At 36.6% G+C, this 22,056-nt stretch overlaps 1 protein-coding gene across 1 annotated transcript in view; it reads left to right on the top strand.

Moving 5' to 3' along the window:
- ABI3BP (ABI family, member 3 (NESH) binding protein) overlaps positions 1–22,056 on the top strand; it is a 350,074-nt gene that overhangs the window by 198,477 nt on the left and 129,541 nt on the right. Inside the window, 5 exon segments of the mRNA XM_006890039.1 lie at positions 736–807; positions 1,845–1,937; positions 8,948–9,025; positions 10,888–10,962; positions 13,394–13,462. Of these exon segments, the coding sequence (XP_006890101.1) occupies positions 736–807; positions 1,845–1,937; positions 8,948–9,025; positions 10,888–10,962; positions 13,394–13,462 (387 nt within the window).

The following is a 22,056-nucleotide window of genomic DNA, read 5'->3' on the forward strand; positions in this document are numbered from 1 at the left end:
AATACTTTTAAACTATTCTCTCCCCCATAGACTTCAATGCCGTAAACATATTTCATCCAGTTTTTCTCAGTCTTACCCCCACCCCGATGTCAGCCTCATTCTACAACAGTGGCACCATATAGCATTTGTCTCTTTGTGACTGAGATACCTCACTCAGCATAATGTCCTCCAGATATGTATAATTCTTTATGGAAGAGATTGATAATTTAAAATAGTTAATCTTAAGACAATATAATATCCCAAATACACTGTCAATGCAAGGTAGGTTATCCAAAGATATTTTTAAAATTTCAAAGTATACATTTTCATTTATATATATATATGACTTGAAGATAGGACAGATTGCAGAACATAGAGACAGGAAGGAACATTTAGCTATTCAGAATGTTGCTGTTATGTACCTTTGAGCCAGAATTTACTTATAGCTGATCCTCTAGTGAGTTTTTTCCTTCTGTGTTATAAATTGCACAGGAGAAGATTGTCTAACCAGAATGGGACATATTTATAATAGAATAGCCCTTCATTACTGAAAGACCCTTCCAGTTTGGGCTGGCTATGTAGTCAGCCCTATAATCTTCTTTCTGTTAATTGATATGAGTTAGATCAAGGCTATTCAAGGCCAAATGTTTTCTTGTTTGCTTTATTCATTATTATTAATCATTGTTTATGCATTGTCTACTTTTTATTGTTCTATATTTTTCCCCATCACATTTTTGTCTTTATGTGTTTCAACAGTGATTCAGAATGTTACACACAGGGCTTCAATTAAGTCTCCAGATAAGACTCCTCTGGGTGGAACTATTCTAGGTGAGTAAATTTTGAAATCTTTTCCTGAATCTAGTAAATCAGGTGATCTTTTGTACTAGAGCCTTTTTGGAACTTTACACTCTGTGCAGGTCTGTTAGTTTGGTGTCAGTTCATTTCCTTTCATTGTTTTGTAAATTGACACCTGACAATTCCATGCTAGAAGCTAAGAGACCCTCCTTCAGTCAGGGTGTATTAATAGAGTGTGTTAGAAAAATAACACGAGGCTATGCTCAGAGGGAGTGGCATAGTCCATCCTGCATGTTCCCCAAATGCTTGGCAGTTACAGTGCAGTACTTTATTTTTAGAGAATAATTTAAATATCCCAATACAATTACTTATATAGTAAGCATATGATTGATGAATCCCCTCTGATTAGTCTTTCTATGCATTATTTGATATAACTTTACTTATGTTATATAGGTTTTTTTCTTATACTTCTTTAATTTTATTCTGATTATGCTTAATTCATGTACATTTTTTTTCTGCTCCCTCCATCCATCCACCAAACTCTTCAACCAAATGATTTCTCCTCCCTCCACCCTCAGCCCTCCCACCCCTGCCCCTTTCCTCTCTGTATATCCATACGTATCTCACTGCTTATTCTTTTCTTTTTACAAGAATGCTCTTACACAGTATTTGTTCTTATGTGCCTGAGTTAGTTCACTCAGCATAATGCTCTCTAGCTTCTCCCATGTTATATAGTATTTTTCAAAATCATTGCTCCTGGGTGCTGTGATATTTTTAAACATATTGCACTGATCTTTTAAAAATTAATAACTGTCTTTCTTGTTCACAAAATATCTTAAACAGCCATGCTATAATCTTTGAGTCTTAGTATTAGAAGGCCAAGGATTTTTGGAGACTTAGTGTTGAATATAAGAAGTCTATTTATATGATATTATCATATCTTTCCAACATTTAAAATGTTTAGCTAAATTCAATACAACAAAGTAAGTTTAATAATTCCTCATCTTTGATGCTCTGCACTTGATTTTATGATGTGATGGTTTTTCTGATCTATTTCTATTTCCTTGCAGTTCATCTTATTGTTCCAGGTCTCAATGAAACTACCCTAAAACTTCCCACATCCTTAATGCTTGATATCACTGATGCAATCAAGACACAATTGAGTGAGTAGCAGTGGACTTGGACTTTGTGATGATTAGGTGGAGACCTGATAGTGAAGCAGTTAGCATGTTCAACAGTTAACCAAGAGATTGAGGGTACAAGTGCACTTTAGGCACCTCACAGGAAAAGTCTTTACTAGACATCTTCTTCCAAAAAATTAGCCTTAAACAACACTGCAAAAACACAAGGTTACCTTGAATGGACTCAATGGCAACTGACTTCGTGAAGAAATGCCAACTTTGTTTGGACAACCAAAGAATCTCATAAAGAGCTGTAGCTCAAAAGCACTTCAAAGTAAAAGAGTGAGAGAGGTTGGCTATTCCTTGGAGAGGGACATCATGCTTGGAAATGTGGAGGGTTGGCAAAAGAGAAGAAGACCTTCAACAGGATGGATTGACATAGTTATTGCTGCAGTGGGCTTGAGTAAGTTAGAAATTAAGAAGATGGTACAAGACAGGACAGTGCTTTGTCTGTTCTTAGTGTTACTGAGAGTCACACTTAACTAACAACAACAACAAAGCAAAATAATTTTATATTTCCACTTATATTTGTAAATGGATAGTGCACTTTTATCAAATCATCCAAACTACACATGTTTATATAGACATCATTGTCAAATTAATGATAGATGGAGCAAAGATTGGCATTATCAATTATTTCATTTTACTTGGAACCACAATCCGATGCAAGGCGGCAGCAGCCAGGAAATCAAAAGATAAATTGCATTTGGCAAATCTGCTTTCAAAGCACTCTTAAAGGAAGATGTCAGTTAAAGTTTAAGGTGCACCAGACTCCATGTTTTCAATTACTTCATGTGCATGTGAAAGGTGGAGAAGGAATAAGAGATAACAAAGGAAATTGAATAGTGGTGTTGGTGATGATTAGATATTTCATGGACTAGCAAAAGAACAAACAAGTCTGTCTTGGAGAGAGATTGTAGAATTTACTCCTTAGAGGCAAGGGTAGTGATACTTCTCACACTCTTAGGCATGGTGTCAAGAGGGCCAGTCCTTGGAACAATACATCACAATGGGGAAAGTGGACTCTAGGCAGTGAAAGAGAGAATGACTTCTAACAGTGGACTTGAGCATAACAGAGATTGTGAGGGTGGTATAGAGCAGGGACATTGGTTGTTCATAGGGTCATTGTGAGTCATAGTGGACTTGATGGCACTCATAATTATTAATTTGAGTCATTCATCTAAATTACACTTTTATACTATTCTGTCAAAAGATATCCCATATAATTTCAATAAGACATGACTGAAAGGTCAGATTTGTCAGCTTTATTATCCTAATATTGACTTTGGAAAGAATTTCAGTATTCAGTGTTAAGACAAACAAAGCATGACAATAATAAAGCAGTACTGTCCACTGGTCTGCTTTAGCTTCTGCACTCAATTATCAGAAAGGACTCAATATGTCAAAGGCACTTGGAGGGCTGTACACACACACATCTCTACACCATGTAGATGCTGTGGAGCCATGCAGCTAAACTACTTCATTGAGCCTGTATTTGAAATCCAAGATCAGCACTGTTGTACTTACCTGTTTTTTACCCAAACCTGTAGAATTTACTCCATAATTGGGAAAGATTTGGGAAGAATAAGCCAATTAAGACCTTGTTAATTTAATCTCTGAATATATCCACCAAGACTACAGAAACCAAAGTTTAAAAAGGAAACTGAAAATTTTCATTTTCTTCTAGACCACTGCTATCAGTTTTGAACCATAAGATAGTCCTTAGATTCTAGTCTTAAGTGACATTACTGATATCACATACTGCTTTAATTCTAGTTCAGTTCTTTTGATGTATTTGATTTAGAGACTTTAAAGTTGATACATGCTTAGTTTTTGATTCTTGAAAAAATTAGTATTATTTTAATGGAGAAAAATTCTTGCAAATAATAAACATTTTCTTTTTGTTTCTGAACAAATATATCTTAAATTTGACATATGACAATTTTGACACATGGCAATAAAAATGTTATAAGCCAGGATGTTTTTAAATGTCCAGTAAATAAAAAAATTACCTATCATAAGTTCCATCAGAATGGAAAATATTATTAATAATACATTTTCAATTTACTCTTTAATTTTTTAAAAAGATAGTTGGGCATAAACTGTTTATTACACTACCAAGGGAGAAATAAACTTTCCTGAAGTTAATTACATTTCACGAGAATTCAATAAAGTCATACTTTTAAAGAGGGTAAATCCTAAAAATAATAATCCAATTCCACCAGGGCTCATCATGGGACATCAAAACTGTAATAGCTTTTGTTCTAAGAACACATGCTGTGAATAATGAGAGAAACAAACAAGAAAGCTAGTATTACACCCACATCTCCAAGGGACATGTAAAGAGTTTGCCAAAGCCGAGACTAAGACTGCCAGAAAAGGAAGGAAGAAAAAGGTAGTGAAGAGGAAAGAGGAAAGGAAATATCCCAAGTTTGGGGTCACTTTCTTTTCCTGTTTCTAAAATCATAATTGTATGTAGACAGAGTAGGTAAATGTCCATGACTTTATATGGAAGAGTCATAAGGACTCTCTCACTTAAATAGTTCCTCTATCTCCGATTTCTTTGGCATCTGAAATACCATATTTGGAAATAGTGTGATATCTTTGCCAGTGAGTGGATTCTCACTCCCAGATCAGGGTAATCTGTGCCATAGAGTGTCCAAAGCTGTAATCTTATATGACCTGCCTGCCACACCATTCACAGCTGAATGGTTAGTGGGTTCAAACCACCAGCCTTTGGATTACTAGCTTTACCACTGCTCCTTAAAAGATGTTACCCAGATCCCACTGCTTTCTAGTTGGCTCTGACTCTTAGCCACCCTCCATCTGGTTTCTGAGGCTATAAATCTTTCTGATATGAGGCTGCCTATATTTCCTCCCAAGAAGCACCTGGTGAATTCAATCCACCAACTCTTTGGTTAAGAGTTTAACCTGGTACACACTACACCATCAGAGCTCCTATATAAGGCATTAGCTGTGGTGGTCTAGTCCATATGATCGTGTACTGCTAACCAAAAAAGACCATGTGTCCAATCATTGGACTTCACCAGCTGCTCTAGGGAAGAAAGATGGACGATCTTCTCCGTTATGATATACAATCTTGGAGAGGTCCCTACAAGTCAGAGTCAACTAACAGCAGTAAACTTTATTTTTCTACTCCATAGAAAAGTAGTTTACAGTCTTTCTTTTCTAATGGCTTGGTTTTAGGTTCAGTAAGGTAACTCTCAACTAAATACATACTTGGATGCAAAGCAAACTCAGAATATCTCCTCGAAAGGTGTCGATGTGGTGATAAAAAGGAAAACTGGTCTTAGTCAACTAGGGACCATTGAGAATACAGGATATTGAATGACAAATAGAGAATTACCAAAAGTGTTCTGAAGAAGGAGATAGTCACAAAGAAGCAATCATTAAGAAAAAACTGTGTCATTACTAACTGTAAGCAAAATAAAATTTAAAAATATATCCGTGGGGCATGCTGAAAATAATAGGACCGTCTCACTGTGATTTGGTCTACTTAACTGCTAGAAACCATATAGAACTGTAAACTGTAAAAAGGCCCCATTTGGTTTCTGGATCTGTAAATCTTTACAGGAACAGAGTGCCACATGTGTGTGCCACAGAGGAGTTTTAGCAGCCAAATGTTTAATCTGTAGCACCACCAGTGCACAGAAATAATTTGCATTCTGAATATTTCTTCCTGTGCTAATAGTCTTAATGGTTCAAAGAAAAAGTTGTAGTTTTTGTAAAAAGCAGAGGAAAAAAATACATTGGTATCAGTTTCTGAAAAGATTGAAACATTTAAGAAAATAAAAGTTATACAATTATACAGTGATCTTATTTTTTTTTCTTTGTTATGTTCTTTCTTTATTTCTAACTTTTACTTGTGATTTGTGTGGAAATTTACAGAGTGAATTGGTTTACTAAACTAACTGGAAGGAGGAGTGGAATCCATTTCCATAATAGCTTGCCTCCGGAAACAACAACAACAAACTAACTTTGTTAATTTTTATTGTTGTGTACCTTTAAGTTGGATCCAACCCATAGCTAACCCTTCAGCAGGTTTTCAGAGGCTGTTAATCACACTCAGGGAAACTGCTTTACTAATGGAAAAGTTCTGGTGGCCTAGTGAATAGGAAGTTACACTGCTAACACAAAGGAGGTGACTCTTGGGCAGTTTGAATCCACCAGCTATTTCCCAGGAGAAAGATGGGCAGTCTTCTCCTGTGCAATCTACAGCCTCCTGAAAACCTGATGGATAGTCAGCTCCGAGACAGTTCCAATTTGACAATAATGAACAAGGAAAAGAAATGAATTTTAAAATGATATCAAAGATTCATGCCATGTAAATATGACATACAAATTCACATTCACATTTATTTAAATCACACTTGAGTATTGGTACCAAGTCCGTTCTCATTTTATAATACCTTTTGTACATAGATTGGGTTGTGGTGCTGGAGAAGAGTCTTGAACATACCATGGACACCAAGAAAACAAATAAGTCTGTCTTATATAGGGTGAAACCAAGTTTCTCCTTGGAGGCTAGGATTTTGAAGCTTCATTTCACATAATTTGGGCACATGGCCAAGAGGGACTGGTCCTTGGAGAAGGACATCATGCTTGGAAGGGTGCAGGGACAGCACAGGAGAGAAAGACTGAATGAGATGGATTGACATAGTAACTGGGATAAATGTGGTAGGTGTGTTGGAGTCAGTGAGACTTGTTCACCATAGCGCAAGCTTCGGGCTGTTGTACGCAGGGTTGCTATAAGTTACAGACAACTTGATGGCACATAACAACAACAATCTTGTATATAGGGTCACTGAGTCATGGGCAACTCGATAGCACACAGCAACAACAATGTGTCCAGTAGACACTCCAAAAATAATTGGTCCATATGGAAATATTTCAGGAAGTAGCATATGATTGAGAACTAATGAAGGAAGAAGTTCAAGCTGCCCTGAACACTTTGGCAAGAAAAAGGAATTGACAGAATTACAATTTACATAGTTCAACAAACAGATGCAGCCCTGGACTTGCTCACTAGTCTATGCCAAGAAATTTGGAAGACAGCTTCTTGGCAATCTTACTGGAAGAGGTACACATTTGTTCCCATTCCAAAGAAGGCTGATCAACAGAATATAGAAATCATCAAGCAATATTATTAACATCATATGCTAAGTAAAATTAAACAGATTATTAAAAATGGCTGTAACAGTGCATTGACAAAATTGCCAAAAAAATTCAAGCTGTATTCAGAAGAAACCATGTTATTCAACGTATTATTACTGAGGACAGTTGAATCTTAGTCGAAAGTAGAGAATATCAAATACTTATTTGTGTTTCATTTACTACTCAAAAGCATTTGTATGGATCATAGCAAATTATAGATAATATTGAGGAGGGGACTACCACAACACTTAATGGTGAAACCAATGCATAGTCTAAGAAACTGTTGTCCAAACAAAATGAGGAAACACTGCTTGTTTTAAAATCAAGAGAGATGTTTGTGTGGTATGAATCCTTTCTCCATACTTATTCAATCTATGTGATGAGTAACTCATCATTTAAGAAGCTGAACTATATAAAGAAGAATGTGACATTAGGGTTAGAGGAAGACTCATCAATTGGCTGCAGTTATTCAGATGACACAATCTTGCTTGCTGAAAGGGAAGAGGGCTGGAAGTGCTTGCTACAGAAGATCAAAGACTACAGCTTTCAATATGGATTACATACTTCTCTACATCAAGAAAAGAAAAATCCTCATAACTGATCCAATAAGCAAAATCGTAACAGATGGAGTGGTTAACTATTTCATTGTACTTGGATCAGCAATCAGTACCCTGGGTAGCAACAGTCAAGAGATCAAAATACATGTCGCACTGGGAAAATCTGATTTCAAGGAACTCTCCAAAATGCTAAAGAGCAATGATGTCAGTTTAAAGACCAAGATGTGCCTGGTCGAAGCCATGATATTTCCACTTGTTTCCTGTGCGTCTGAAAGTTGGACAATGAATGAGACTGGCAAAAGAAGAATCGATGCCTTTGAATTATGTAGAGAAAAGTATTGAATTATTTCATGAACTGCCAGAAGAACAAACAAATTTTCTAGGAAGATGTGAAGCCAAGTAGTTCCATAGAAATAAGGATGATTAAGCTTCATCTCACATGCTTTGGCATGTTTGCAGGAGGGACCACTCCTTTGAAAAAAAGAAGAAGACCTTCAGCTAGGTGGATTGACACAGTGACTGTAACAGTGGGCTTGAGTATATCAGAAATAGCATGGTGCAGGACAGGACCAGGTTCAGATCTGTTGTCCATAGAATTTCTACGAGTTATAGTGAACTTGATGGCACCCAGTAACAATAAATACAGCATCATCTAGCATTATAATTCATTTATTTAAAAATCAGCTCTGTATAGGAATCCTCATATGCCTACATCAATAATGTTGTGGAGTGCTATCAAGCTATTTCTGACTCATATCTTCCATCAGTATAAGTTAAACATTGATTGACTTTTATAAACATGAAAGTGATATAGTTATGATCATCTTTAAATTCATTGGTTTATGTAAATAAATATGGTGTGTCTGCCTAATTTAACTGAAAAGAAGAAAGTGTTCTTTATGTCATTCTTTGGATTTACTCATTCACTCTCATTGCCCTCGAGTCAGAACCTCCTTCTGACCTCCTTCAGAAGCTGACCTTCCAGTGGGTTTTGAGAAGCTGTAAATCATGAAGGAAGAAAGTGGCCACATTTCTTTCAAGGAGCCGCTCATGGATTCAAACTTCCAGGAGGCACGGCTTTTAAGTTAGCAGCACGAGTCTACAGCACCAGGGATCTCCAGAAAATTGTTGGCAGATGGGAGGGGATAAAATTAGAATGCATTGCTTGAAATAGACTTGTATTTGATTGTTTTAAATGAGCTCTTTGGGTCATGGTAATTAAGAGGAAAGATGTAAATTGTTTCTTCTCTGGCTTTTTAGCTACAAATAAGACCCTGGCATTACCTGCTGAATCTAAAACACAAGAGGTAGAAAAAATCCCAGCCCAGCCCATAACAGGTAATGCCCTCTGTTACAGATTTTGAATGGAATAAATAACATATTTTTCAAATAGTTACAAATCTATACTAGTTTTCAGTGGTGAGTCAGTGGGAAATTTTTTTTTATTTTAAAGCGTAAAACAGTAAAATATTTCTGAGCTTTCATTGAATCTCTCGAAGGACAACAAATACCAAATGGACTGTGGAATCATATAACTGATATGCAATATGGAATCTGTGTTTTCATTTTAATGAAAGTTTTACTACCTCAATATTCTGAAATTTTTTATACTAAACTATAAAACTATGTATTTTATTATTTATTGTTCTATGACAATCTGAGATAATTTTCCTTGTCTTCATTTTTACAATGGCCAGTGTAATGTAATGTACTATATCCCTCACAAATACATAGATTGATGTCTGTGTAAGTACGTTGGATACATTTAGAACCAAGTATCTTATGGAAAATTTAGGATCCTAGAATAAAGAAAATATAATAGTTTGGTAAAGATACTTTAAAGAATTAACAGTAGTAAGCACTTCTTAGTTTATCAGCTTTTATTAATAATATTCAGTTTCCTGCCTGGATGAACTAGGCAAGTCCAGCCCACTGAGAAAACATTGTCTGGATGAAAGTTCTTTCCAGAGCAATTATACCCCACATAGGACTCGGTAAAATGAATATCTAGCAGGGAGCCCCATAGTTCACACTTAGCAATTTAACTCCAATCTAAGTGGATTTTAATTGTACTGTTAACACAACTTGCAACATTACTGGATAAAAGTTGGTGAAGAAACAGAATAACTTGATTTCAGGAAAGCTTATTTGTTCAAATAAAGATATTTGTGATAGAGCAAGATGAACAAGGCTCTGTCTAAAGGAGAGAAAGAAACAGTTAACCTTCAACTTCCTGGGGTCAGAACAGAGGTAGGATCTATTCAAGCTGCTGGGATAATCCATTAAGATGAAAATTCCTAGTTTGTTTTTATGACTGTTTTTATTGTTTCAATAGCACCTCTCAGTGCCAAAAAAAGCAAAGACATGACCCAATGGATGACTCTAAATCCTTTTATGCCTCAGTGACTCTACCCATTTTCCCCAATTATACTTTCTTCTCTGGCACTGTGTCTTTTGGGAGAGTCTAAATATTTCTTTGCTCTCTGCCAATCCTGCCTCAGAATGTTCCACTTCAGAAATACTTAGGCAAACATTATAATTTATTCTGCAGTGTTACTGTGTTTATTTCACGTCTTTTCTCTTCAAAATTCTGAGCTCTCAGATTAAAAATTTATTCTGGATCTCAGTGGCTTTTATTTTTCCCCTAAACAATTCACCTGAGGTCTTCTGTGCTTTTGAACTAGCAGTAGGGACTATCCTCCACTTGAGTGCTTACATCCTGATTAGAATTATAATGCAGTTCCAAACTCTGCATGTTAATTTCAGTTTGAAAGAGAAAGGTCTTAAAAATGTAATAACTCTAAATAAACTTTTACCGCTCTAAGAATATTCTCTTATAATTAATTTAATCATAATTCCCTTATTAATTAACTTAATAAACACGTATTATGTGCTTCTTATCTCCACACATTGTGCTAAGCCCTGGATTTGAAGAGGAAAGGACAGGCAGATAAAATTGTGGTGAACATAGTATCTATGTTAGTGGAAGTAGGTCAGTGTGTCCTTAAATCACATAGAAAAGGAACCAAATACAGTTGAGGAAGAGTTAGGGAAGGCTGGCAGCTTAGGCAGCAAGGGCAAGTGAGCAATTATGGCTTCTTCATATCAATCACAATTCAAGAGCAAAAACAGTCCTGTATTGCTTCTTCCTTGTATAACTTATAAAGTTGCTTTTTTTCTTTTTTTTTTTTACTTTTCAGGGACTACTGAAACTGTTCCAAGAACTACTAAGCCTGCTGTGTCTAGTGGGTTAGACATTTCAGAAACAGCACCAGGTAAATCCAAGAACTTTTCTTTCTTTGAAAACCTTCCGCAACATTCAGAGAGAGCGAGCGCAACATGACTTCAGTGTCCCAGCTTCTTTAGACTCTTCCTTTCCCTTTCCCATCTTTCTGGTAGTAGTTTCTTTTCCTCTTTTTTGCTCCAATCCCACTGTTCTTGGAATGCCTTGGTACTTCTTACTGATGTTCTAGATGATAGTGCTTAATGCTAACTGCACTCTTTTCTTAATTTTGTTTTTTATTAACAAGGCTTTTGGATTATAGACAAAAATGGAGTACCAACCTTTTGCCCTTGAAAGACTGAAGGGGAGGGGAAAGCTGACTGTCTTGGGAAAAGTCTTGACAGTGTCTGTACTTTTCACTTGGGTTGCTTTCTGGAAGTCTTGTGCTTTCTAAGCTTGAAGAGCATCCCCAAAAATGTGATTCATTCTTTACAAGAATTTCCTGCTCCTTATACTAGCAGAAGACTCAAGAGAATCCAACTTGTTTGATTGTGTTCCCGTCCTGAAGAAGCAGCATGTATTTACTCTGTATTTATTTATAGTGGTGGTCTTCTATGCTATTCTACTGCCCTCTAAAAGCATGTTTTTGTATTTTAACAGTTATAGGGAGGTTTTCCAGGGAATCCAGGCATTTTCATGAAAGGTAGCAGCCTCCTGGTGCACATAGGTCCTTGTTAGGAAGCATGCTCTGCATGTCGTGGTTGAGAGACAATGTCAACTCCTGAAGACAAGGATTCACTAACTGTATTCTTCTTTATTGTAGTTCTCAGCGGAAGACTCCCAGAGACATCAGACAAGGTTCTAATACATAGGTTTGAATTACCACTGAGCACCCTAGGTAAAAAGAACTCAACGCTGCAGCTTTCTTATTACCGTGGGAATTTTATACATTCTTCAAAGCCTTAAACACAGTCGTTCAAATTTATCTCCTCTCAGGAAGGAAAGAACAGAATGCATACAGAACAATAAAGTCTTGAATCTCCAAGCATTTAAATGTTTTAAAATCTTCATTTTGTAATGGCAGATTCTAAACACTCACCTTTATAGCAAATCGTTTTGGTGGATGTAGGGTTTTTTTCCCTTTTGGTGTCATATATTGATTTATGTTTGATTCTTTTCAATCATATCATTGTGTGACTACTGAATAATTTTATATGTTCTGGTTTTCCTGAATATTTTCATATAAATATATCTCTTTACAAAAGAGATATATTTATCATTTTTATTCAGATTTCCTCTTAAAATTTCTTTGTTTGGAAAATAATTTTTTAAGTGGAAGAGAGAGACCTTAAACACATAGCAATATAGTTACCAAAAAAAATTTTTTAAAGCTATTTATTATATCTTGTTTGGATGTGATTACTGCTTGGTCTGAATTTAAACAAGATAAATATAACAGCATGCATAGAGATAGCTGAAGAAATGAGGAAACTAGTTAATGAGAGGAGCTCTGGTGTAGTCTGTAGGGAATTGCACTGCTAACCCAAGCAGCACCTCATTGGTAGTTCAAGTTCACCAGCTGCTCAGTAGGAAAATAATGGGCAGTCTCCTCCTGTGAGACTTAGGTTCTGAAAAGCCACTGCAGAGTGGTCATCTTTGAGGCTGTTCCAGCTCAAAGGCAATGATAGTTTAATAAGAGTCCAGATGCCTCAAATTTACAGACTATTATTATTTGCTTAAAAACATAGAACTGTATTATATTAACCAGCATTAAAACATAGCAATAAGAAATGTTACTAACACCATCATCTTATTTGCCATGAGTTAATTTGCCTTTTATGCACCTTTATTTTTGAAATTTGGTATTTTTAAAATCTTTTCTCTATTTCTTACACTTCAGGTCATAACTTATCTTATGTTTCATTCCAGCTCCGAACAGACTTCCAGAATTTCCTTGGGCAGAAACACCCTTCCCTTTTGAGAAGCCTGGGGACACCTTGGGTAATGAAAGTCCCTTAACATTTAGTTTTAATTAAGACTGAAGGTGTGTTTTACGTCCTTCCATGGTGGGGCACAGTTACTGAATCTTAGCTCTGCAAACCCTAATGAACTGATAAATCAATTAACTAGACCAAACAAGAGTTGGCAAAAAGAAAACAAAACAAATTATTTTTCTAATTGTGTTTTCTGTAAATTCAAGAAACATTTTAATCTGATAGTTTCTCAGAGCTCATAAAGCAGTTTTTCTGCCACTAATAATGTAAAAGGTGATACCAAGAGCTAGTGTTTCTCTAACCACCAGTATATGTTCTGGATGAATGCATGTTGATTTTTTTTCTGGTCTCAATATATTTTGTCTTTTAACTATATCAGTGTGTGCTTTTTATTACAGGCCTCTGGTAGCCAATTAACCATACCAACATATTTCTGTCTTTTGCTCCTTTTGAAAAATCTTCAGCAAATTCCATTTCTTTTTGCTATAGCTTCAAGTGAAAAGCCATGGATTGAACCTATAACAAAAATGTCTGAAGATTCCAAAATTCTACCACTTCGTACTGGTAATTGTATTCATATTATTTAAAAAGAAAAAGATTCCAACAACAATGGTAACTTTTCTTTTTCTCAGTGTTAAAGGTTCCTTAATTATAATCAAGAACTATGTGGAAGATAGGGAGTTACCAAGATATAGTTCTTAAAGAGTTGCATTGCCTATACAAATGTGATACTTCTCTGGGGGTTCAAATCCACTAGCAGCTCTGATGCAAGAAAATGGGTAATTCCTCCCTGGCAATTGGCAGCCCTGGAAAGCTCACTTACAATCTCCTTATAGACAAATTACACTCCAAAAAACCAACCAACTCTGATTTCCTTTCAACTCGATTGCAGTGAGATAAAGCACATACACACGTTCTAATGCATTCTTGACACTCAGATGAATCTTACTTTTTTCCCCCTAAATACAAAAGAAAAATGAGTTTTCTGTTGTTTTAACTTCTGGGAATATACTAGAAATCTGAGTAGACTATGGACTCTTAATTGAGTCATTGTTTTCTAGAGGTTTCTTTAAAGATAACAGTAACAAAAACAGGAAGCAGGTATTTCACCTGTTATTGTGGGTCTGATTTAACAACATGAGCTTAAATTTCCTTTGTAGATAGATATTTTCCTCTTTTTCAACTAAATGTAAAATTGAGAACTTACTATTTCAAAGCCCTAAAATCTGCAAGGCTGTTATGATATCAAAGAGAGACTGCAGGTCTTGAAACTAATAATGAATGCTAGTTTTCCCACTAACACATGCCTTATCTATTTTTATTCACTTTTGGGAGGACCATGATTTACTTGTATGTAACTATGTTGATCATCTTCCCCCTTGGACCCCTCAAAGAATTCTTGTCTATCATCAGTATACCTTATTATTTGAATTATACTGCCTAAATTAATTTTAAATTTCTTTAATTTTGTTGTTTTTTGGTTTTTTTTACTTTAACCAAGTTGGGGGTTAGATGGAAGAGGGAATATGTTGGAAAGTGAAGGTTGTAGAATTATAGACACAAAATTGATGAGATTGGTGGTCCCAGTAAAGGTAAAGTCCCTTTTGCTTTTCATTCTTAAAAGAAATATTCTGTTCTTTTCCTGGTGGAGTATGATTTATGGCTAAGGCAACAGAAAACATCTTCATTGACCAGCTACCTCAGTACTGTCAGGGGAACCTTGAACGTTCAGCTGCTGACTCCAACCCTTGGCAGACCAAATATTAGGCCTTGTCATGGATTGTATAGTTCAGTAAATGATTATTACAAGTGTGAGCTTTAGCCCCAGAAACTTTGCAACGTGCCCTTATTATTTCTGCTGTTTATATGATCCTTGATTTAAAAGCACTGACATCACCTAGAAGCCTTGGAGAGAACATGGGTATCCTCTGCAGAATTCTTAGTCAGAATCTTCTTCTGAACCAGATTCCCTTAGGGTATTTGTATGAACATTCTCTTGTTCAAGTACTACTACTATAATCATTTTTATCTCTGATATTTCAAGCATATGGTGCAGGTAAAAATCATCGGATAGGGTAAATTACCTTAAATCAGTAGATTAGTTTCTCTTGAGTGGATGATTAAGTAGCTCCTGTTTGTGCACAGGAGAACTCTGGCGGCCTAGTGGGTAGGGAGTTGCAGTGCTGATCAAAAGGTGGTACTTTCCTGGCTGTTCAAAATCCGCCAGCTGCTCCACAAGGCACAGATGGACAAACTCCTCCTTCCTTCCGCTGTGGTTTATGCCTCAGAAATGTGTTGGAAAGCCGGCTATGAGTCAATTCCGACTGGATGCCGATGAGTTTGTTTCCGTTGATAAGCAGTGCTTCTATGTAATTAAGTGCTCTTAAGTAATCTTCCAAACTTATGTTACATTTTATATTAAATTTTAACAACAACTGCATGATTTGTAATGTAGTGTTGATTCGGTAATGCCATCCTTTCATTCATTTCAACCTTCCTTGTAGTTTCTGATGTTGTTGTTGATTGCCTTCGAGTTGAGCATGACTCAGCAACCCCAAAACAAAAGTATTGAAGCCCCTCTATAACTATCGACATTTATCAAAGTTCATAGAGTTTCTGGAGGCATGTTATTTAGGAAGTGAATGCCACTGCTGCTTCCAAACCTGTCATAGAATGTTATTGATTGAGTCGCCTGAGATGAATAGCGGCCCTATGTTCAGCAGCTCTGAACCCTGTCCTGCCCTGAGCGGATGTATTTTTTTTTTAATGTGTGAATTTATACATGTACTAAGGTTCTACTTCCTAATTAGGTTCAAGTGTAGGATTCTTTCTTTTACAGTTTGTAAAAGCTACTTGATACAATTGCTCTCAGAATTAAAAAACTGAGAGATGAAGATAGTGCATGAATGCTGCCATAAAACCACTGATTATGTCTTTAGTTATTATTTTATGTAAACAAAAAGCAAACCTGAAATTGATGACATTGTTATTCTCAAACGAATACATTTACTTTTCTGTGTTGGGATGCTTACATTTGCTGTGTCAGTTCCCTCCAGGCAAAACCCACCAAGAACCCATCTGTAGTTGAACCAAACTAGGTTTATTTGCTTCTTGCCCTGATGGAGAACATGTGCTATGAGGAAACAAAGGAATTTCCTTTCTTTTTAAATTTTAATAATTTTAATGAACACTTACAGAGATTTTGGACTTCCATTCATTCATTGCTGCTGCACTTCTCTCCCTGCCCAGCCCTCCTTGCACCCCCAGCCCTCCTTCCCCCTCCCCGCCCCCAGCCCCCAGTTCGCTCTTCTCTTTGAAAAGTAAAAGAAACACTCCATCCCTGGTACACAATCCCCTACACCCCTCCCACCACCCCAAGTACATCCCACTATGCAACCTTAATTGTGGACTCTTGTGGTAAAATTGATTTGGAAAAGATAGCAATACGCTTGTTTGGGCTTGTGTAAGTGTTGAAAAGTTCAAGAAAATGAAGCTGCATTTTTTTAAAATATTATAAAATGACGAGTCAAATCACTTCATTGAATTTTCTTTTTCAAAGTACATCATTAACTAAAGGGTGTTTTTTTTTCAAACTCCTTGCTGCTTCTACTATTTAGACTTGAGTACAATAGAGAGAAATATACAGGTAGAAGAAGTGATTATTACTCTTAAGTGAAATATATTATTTTCATGTGTCACAAACGTCATTCCAGTGATTTAACAAGAAATGAGAGTCCTAAAACTCCTAAGATTTTTAGCACCAGGGTGTATGTAATATCTTTCCAACAACAAACTGAATTCACCACACCGCACATGTAACTACACTAAATTTAGAGTGATGTGAATAATTTAAGGTCCCAACTCAAACATGAGTCAGAAAACATCTATATCCTGTCATGCCCTTTATTTCATTGGCTTTCTTAGATCCACTTCTCTCCAGATTTTGTGCAATATTTGATTCTGCTAACATAGACTGGAATTAAGAAGCTTTATTCTTAACTGTATACTGTCAGAATAAGGGAGGAACATGGGCTTGGATATTTTTATTCATAAGTAGAACATAAAAATAACACAATAAAGCAAAATTGGCATTGACAAAGAAGCAGTAGTTATTAATATGAGTGAGAACATGAGAATATTGGTAATTTCTGTGATTTGGACAATGTTCATCATGTTTGTGCTTATGTTGCATGAGATTGTGGAGTGGTTTGGCTTTTGTCTTTATCCTACATCTGCCTTGTCTGAGAGTGATGGGTCTTGGTTTGGTTTTTAGCAGAAGTGTAAGGCTGGCTCACTGACTGAATTCTGCAGGAAAGTGGTATTTTTAATGTTCTCCATGCTATTAAAATTATTTTATGTTAGTTTGCATACAAAACTCTTATTCACTGTGTTCATTTACTTTGTATTTAACACATACCGTCATTCATATTGTTTCATATGATCATTCTGACACAATGTTTTTTATGAAATTAATCACCACTGCTCACTTACAGGTCTTTTCAGGTCTTCTGTAGGTCTATCCTAATTCCTTCACCTTCTCCCTCTGCCCACCAAACTCTGAAACCCCGTGATTTTCTCCTCTTCCCTTAGCCCCTTTCCCTTCCCCCTACAGGACTTTCATCCACATCATGTTAGTTATCCTTCTGTTTTTACAATGATGGTCTCATGCATCATTATTTGTCCTTATGAGACTAAGTTTACTCAGCATAATGCTCTTTAGACTCCCATTGTTATAGTATTTTACAGAACTGTTGATCCTTAGTGCTGCGTAGTCTTACGTGAATGTACCACAATCTCTCAATCCATTCGTTTGTTGATGAACATTTGAGGCCTTTCCATCTTGCTATTGTGAATAATGCTGCTGTGAACATCAGTGTACAAATCTCCATTTGTGTCTCAATTCTATTTTCCTTGGGGTATATTCCTAGCAGTGGAACAGCTGGGTCATATAGAATTTCTATGTTCAGCTTTTGAGGAAACACCAAACCACATTCCAGGGTGGCTGTACCATTTTACAATCCCACCGACAGTATATGAGAATTTTACTATCTAGAGGTTTGTGGCTTTTTAAAAAATTTTTAAGCTTAGCTATGGGTGACAGGCTAACGCCTGGATGTCAGGGACTATTTTTTAAAGGGCAAAAGAACCCAACCTTTTTAAAAACTCATTCAATGTCAACATTTATTGGATTTGTTTTTTTATATTTATACTATGTAAAAAAAATAGAATACATTCTCTTAAAATATTTTTGCATATAAAAGTCTGTAGGGAAATCCTAACTTCATGCTAACTATTGATATCCATGTGACATTTCAATATTCTTCTTGACATACGTGCTTCCAAGTCACCTACTCCTGGCAACCCTATGTACAAAAGATTAAAACCTTGCCCTGTCCTGCACTAGCCTTGAAATCTCTACTGTGCTTAAGCTATTATTGCAGTCACTGTGTCTGTCAATCTTGTTGAGGATCTTCCTCTCCTTTGCAGACCCTCGATCTTTCCCAGAATTATGTCCTTTTCCAAAGACTGCCTACTCCTAACAACGTGCCAAAAGTCTCACCATCCTTGCATCTTCCTCCAAGACAGATTTGTTTGATCTTTTGGCAGTCCTTTGTACACATAATACTCTTAAGTAGCACAGCAATTTGAGGACTTCAATTCTTTTTCAGTCTTCCTTATTCATTGCCAGATATTGATATGCATATGAGGGAATCAAAATATTATGCTTTGAGTCAAGCCCACCTTAATCTTTAAACTGGCATCCTTGCTCTTTATAGAGGTCCTTGATAGCAGATTTTCTCAATACATCTTTTGATTTCTTGATTAACTACTTATTTGGATGTTGATTGTGGACCCAATTAAAATGAAATCCTTTCCAACTCTAGTCTTTTATCCATTTATTGTGATGCTTCCAGTTGGACCGTTTGTGGAGATTTTTGTTTACTGAATGCTGAGGTGTAATCCATACTGAAAATTTTCATTTTTGTTCTTTAGTAAGTATTTCAAGTCCTCTTCACTGTCTGAAAGCAAAATTGCACCAGATGCAGATTGTTGGTGAATCTTCCTCCAATCCTGATGCCACACTCTTCACATAGTCTAGCTTCAGCAATTATTTACTGAACCTAGAGATTTGTAGATAAGCATACAACCTTGAGCCACACCATTTCTGATTTTGTTTTCATCCTTAGAAAATCTTGTCCTGCCTTTTCTCCCCCACACTATGCCCAGACTCACTACATTTTCCCTGAAAATTACTGTGACATATTACCGGGTCTTCTTCAACTTTGAGATGCAAGCAGTCATGTTCACCAACTTTTGACAGCATCAGATCTGAGGATACTTGGCCTCCGTCTTTTCATTAAAATTCACTTTGGGACTTTTCTTAGGAGTTTTCCATTTATTACTTTCCATTTTAAATTCTTACAGTACTATGAAAACTTTAGAAAATTAAAAGATATACTTAAGCTATTTAACTTATTTAAAGGTTGGCATGATTGTATGCACATGGGGTGGTATCCTGGTTAGAAAATTCTGACCATGGCTGCTTGGCCTGGAGCAGCTGAAAGAGGCAAACCTCTGCATTTGGGCCTCACTGCCTGCTCTCTGAGGTGTTGATTAGCACAGCTCTGGCCCACCCAACAGGACTAAGCCCTAGAGAGAAGAAAAAGTAGGAGTGATTGGTGGTGTTGATGCTTTGTGAGCAGGAAAATGGAATTCAAGCGTAGCAGATGGTTTACAGATTCATTATGGCCTCAGAGAGATTTATCGCCTCAGCCTTCAGATGTGCTTCTCACAAGTATTTTCTTGCAAGCAACATCTTCATAAATTCCAAGACCTACCCAAAAGTATTTCATTTTTTCCCCATGAACTGAAGGAAGCATTATTCATTTATTTATATGGTTCTGAGAAATCCATGTGGTGGTTGCGTTTTTCTCTTTCAGCAACTTACTGATATTCCTGTTACAGGTTTCTTCTTGTTGCTGTTATCTGCCATTGAGTTGCTTGCAACTCATAGAGACACCATGGACAATAGCCCTAAACCCTACTGTATCCTGTTGCCTTTGACACACCTACCCCCACCTCACTAGTGACTGAACCAATCCATCTCATCAAAGATCTTCCTCTCTGGCACTATCCCTCCACCCTCCCAAGCATGATGTTCCTCTCTTAGGACTGGTTCTGCCTTGCAATATATTCCAAGTACATCAGATGAAGTTTCAGAATCATTGCCTCCAAGGAGCAGCTTGTTTTCACCCTTCCTGGGACTAACCTGTTTGTTCTCTTAGCAGTCCATGGTATATTCAGTACTATTCTCCAGCACCACAGCCCTATAGCATCAATTCTCCTTCTATCATCCCTAGTCATTGTCCAGCTCCTCTGATGCATAGCAAGTAACTGCAAGGACTATGGACTAAATCAGGTGCACCTTAGTCTCCAGATTGACATCATTGCTCTTCAGTACTCTGGAAAGGTCCTTGACAGCAAATGTTCCTAGCATAATTCATCTTTTCCTGGCTTCTGGTACTAAGAGTGTTGATTGAGCAAACTAAAGCTGTTAACAATCTCAATCTCATTACCATCTATCATGATTCTGCCAATTGACCCAGCAGTGAGAATCGTTGTTTTCTTGATGCAGTGCTTCAATCCATACTTAAGACTGCATTCCTGGATTTTCTGCAGCAACTGCTTCAGGTCCTTCCATTTCAGCTAGCAAAGTTGTGTTATCTGCATAATGCAAATTGTTGATGAATCTTCCTCCAATTCTGATGCAACATTTCTTCTCATAGATGATTTGGCCTCCCAGATGATCTATTTATCAACATAGAACTGCCAGAAGTGCAGGCTGGGTTTAGAAGAAGCTGTGGTACTAGAGATATTGTAGCTAATGTCAGATGGATCTTGGCTGAAAGCAGGGAGTACCAGAGGAAAGTCTATCTCTGTTTCATTGCCTATGCAAAAGGCATTTGACTGTGTGGATCACAACAAACTGTGGCTGACTCTGAGATGAATGGGAATCCCAGAACACTTGATTGTGCTTATGTAAAATCTATACTTTGACCAGGATACAGTTGTCAGAACAGAGAAAGGAAACAGTGCATAATTCAAAATTGGGAAGGGTGTACGCCAGGGATGTTGTCGGTTTGGATGTGATGTCTCCCCCCTCTTCATTACTCTATGTGTGTTCCTTGGCATTTCCGTGCTCTCTATCGCAGGGTATATTCGCCTAAACATAAGGCTAGTGGGTTTATAGTAGAAGAAGATAACTGTTGTATATGTGTGTGTCATGAAATGATTAAAGGGCATATTCATTCATTCATTCTTTAAACCACAAAAAACATTTGTCCTTACTAATAAGTTAAGCTAAGGAGCCCTGGAGACACAGTGTGTAACGTGTTGGACTGCCTAATAAAAGATCAGCAGTTCAAATCTACCAGATGCTCCCCCAGAGAAAGATGAACAATCTCCTCCTATGAAGATTTACAGCCTTAGAAGCAATGGAGGTCATTAGGAGTCAGAATCAAATCAGTGGGAGTGGGTTTGGATTTTGTAAGAACTTAAACTAGCCAATAGTCAAACTTGCCATTGTTTGTAATGGGACATCTTTATACTGAGTATCCTGCCAGGTTCTACCATGAATAAACCTCATGATATGAGATAACCACAAAGCCACCATTTTTTATGTCTTTCATCCAAGGAATTATGTTTGAAAAAGGACATTTTTTCACAAAATTGCCTATCATCTTGATATTTGAGTAAAATAAAGAAATCCACTTTTGATAATTTGAAATCCCCTTCCCTGACTGCTCACATATATTTCCTAACAGGATATTTTTTTAATTGTTTTTAATCAGGATATTTTTTTAATTAAAGAATTTGCATCTAATCAGTCAAGTGAAAATGAAAAGTAGAAATATCATTTGGAATGAATGAAGGAAACATAACAATGTGACTTTACAAAGTTACAAAGCAAAATTATGAAATCTTATTCAGGGCAAGTGATAGAGTTAAAGCAAATATGTTTTTGTTGAAAGATCAACAGATTTCTTAATTTTAAACCATATAGTGTTCCTTTGCTTTACTTATACAATAGCCTCTTGGTCTAGATATAGGTTTCGCATTTGCACAATTGAGTGTTCTGAGATTCCCTTTCT

Source organism: Elephantulus edwardii, unplaced genomic scaffold, assembly GCF_000299155.1.
Source record: "Elephantulus edwardii isolate Elephantulus edwardi_28Jun2011 unplaced genomic scaffold, EleEdw1.0 scaffold00085, whole genome shotgun sequence".
NCBI classification, from domain to species: Eukaryota; Metazoa; Chordata; class Mammalia; order Macroscelidea; family Macroscelididae; genus Elephantulus; species Elephantulus edwardii.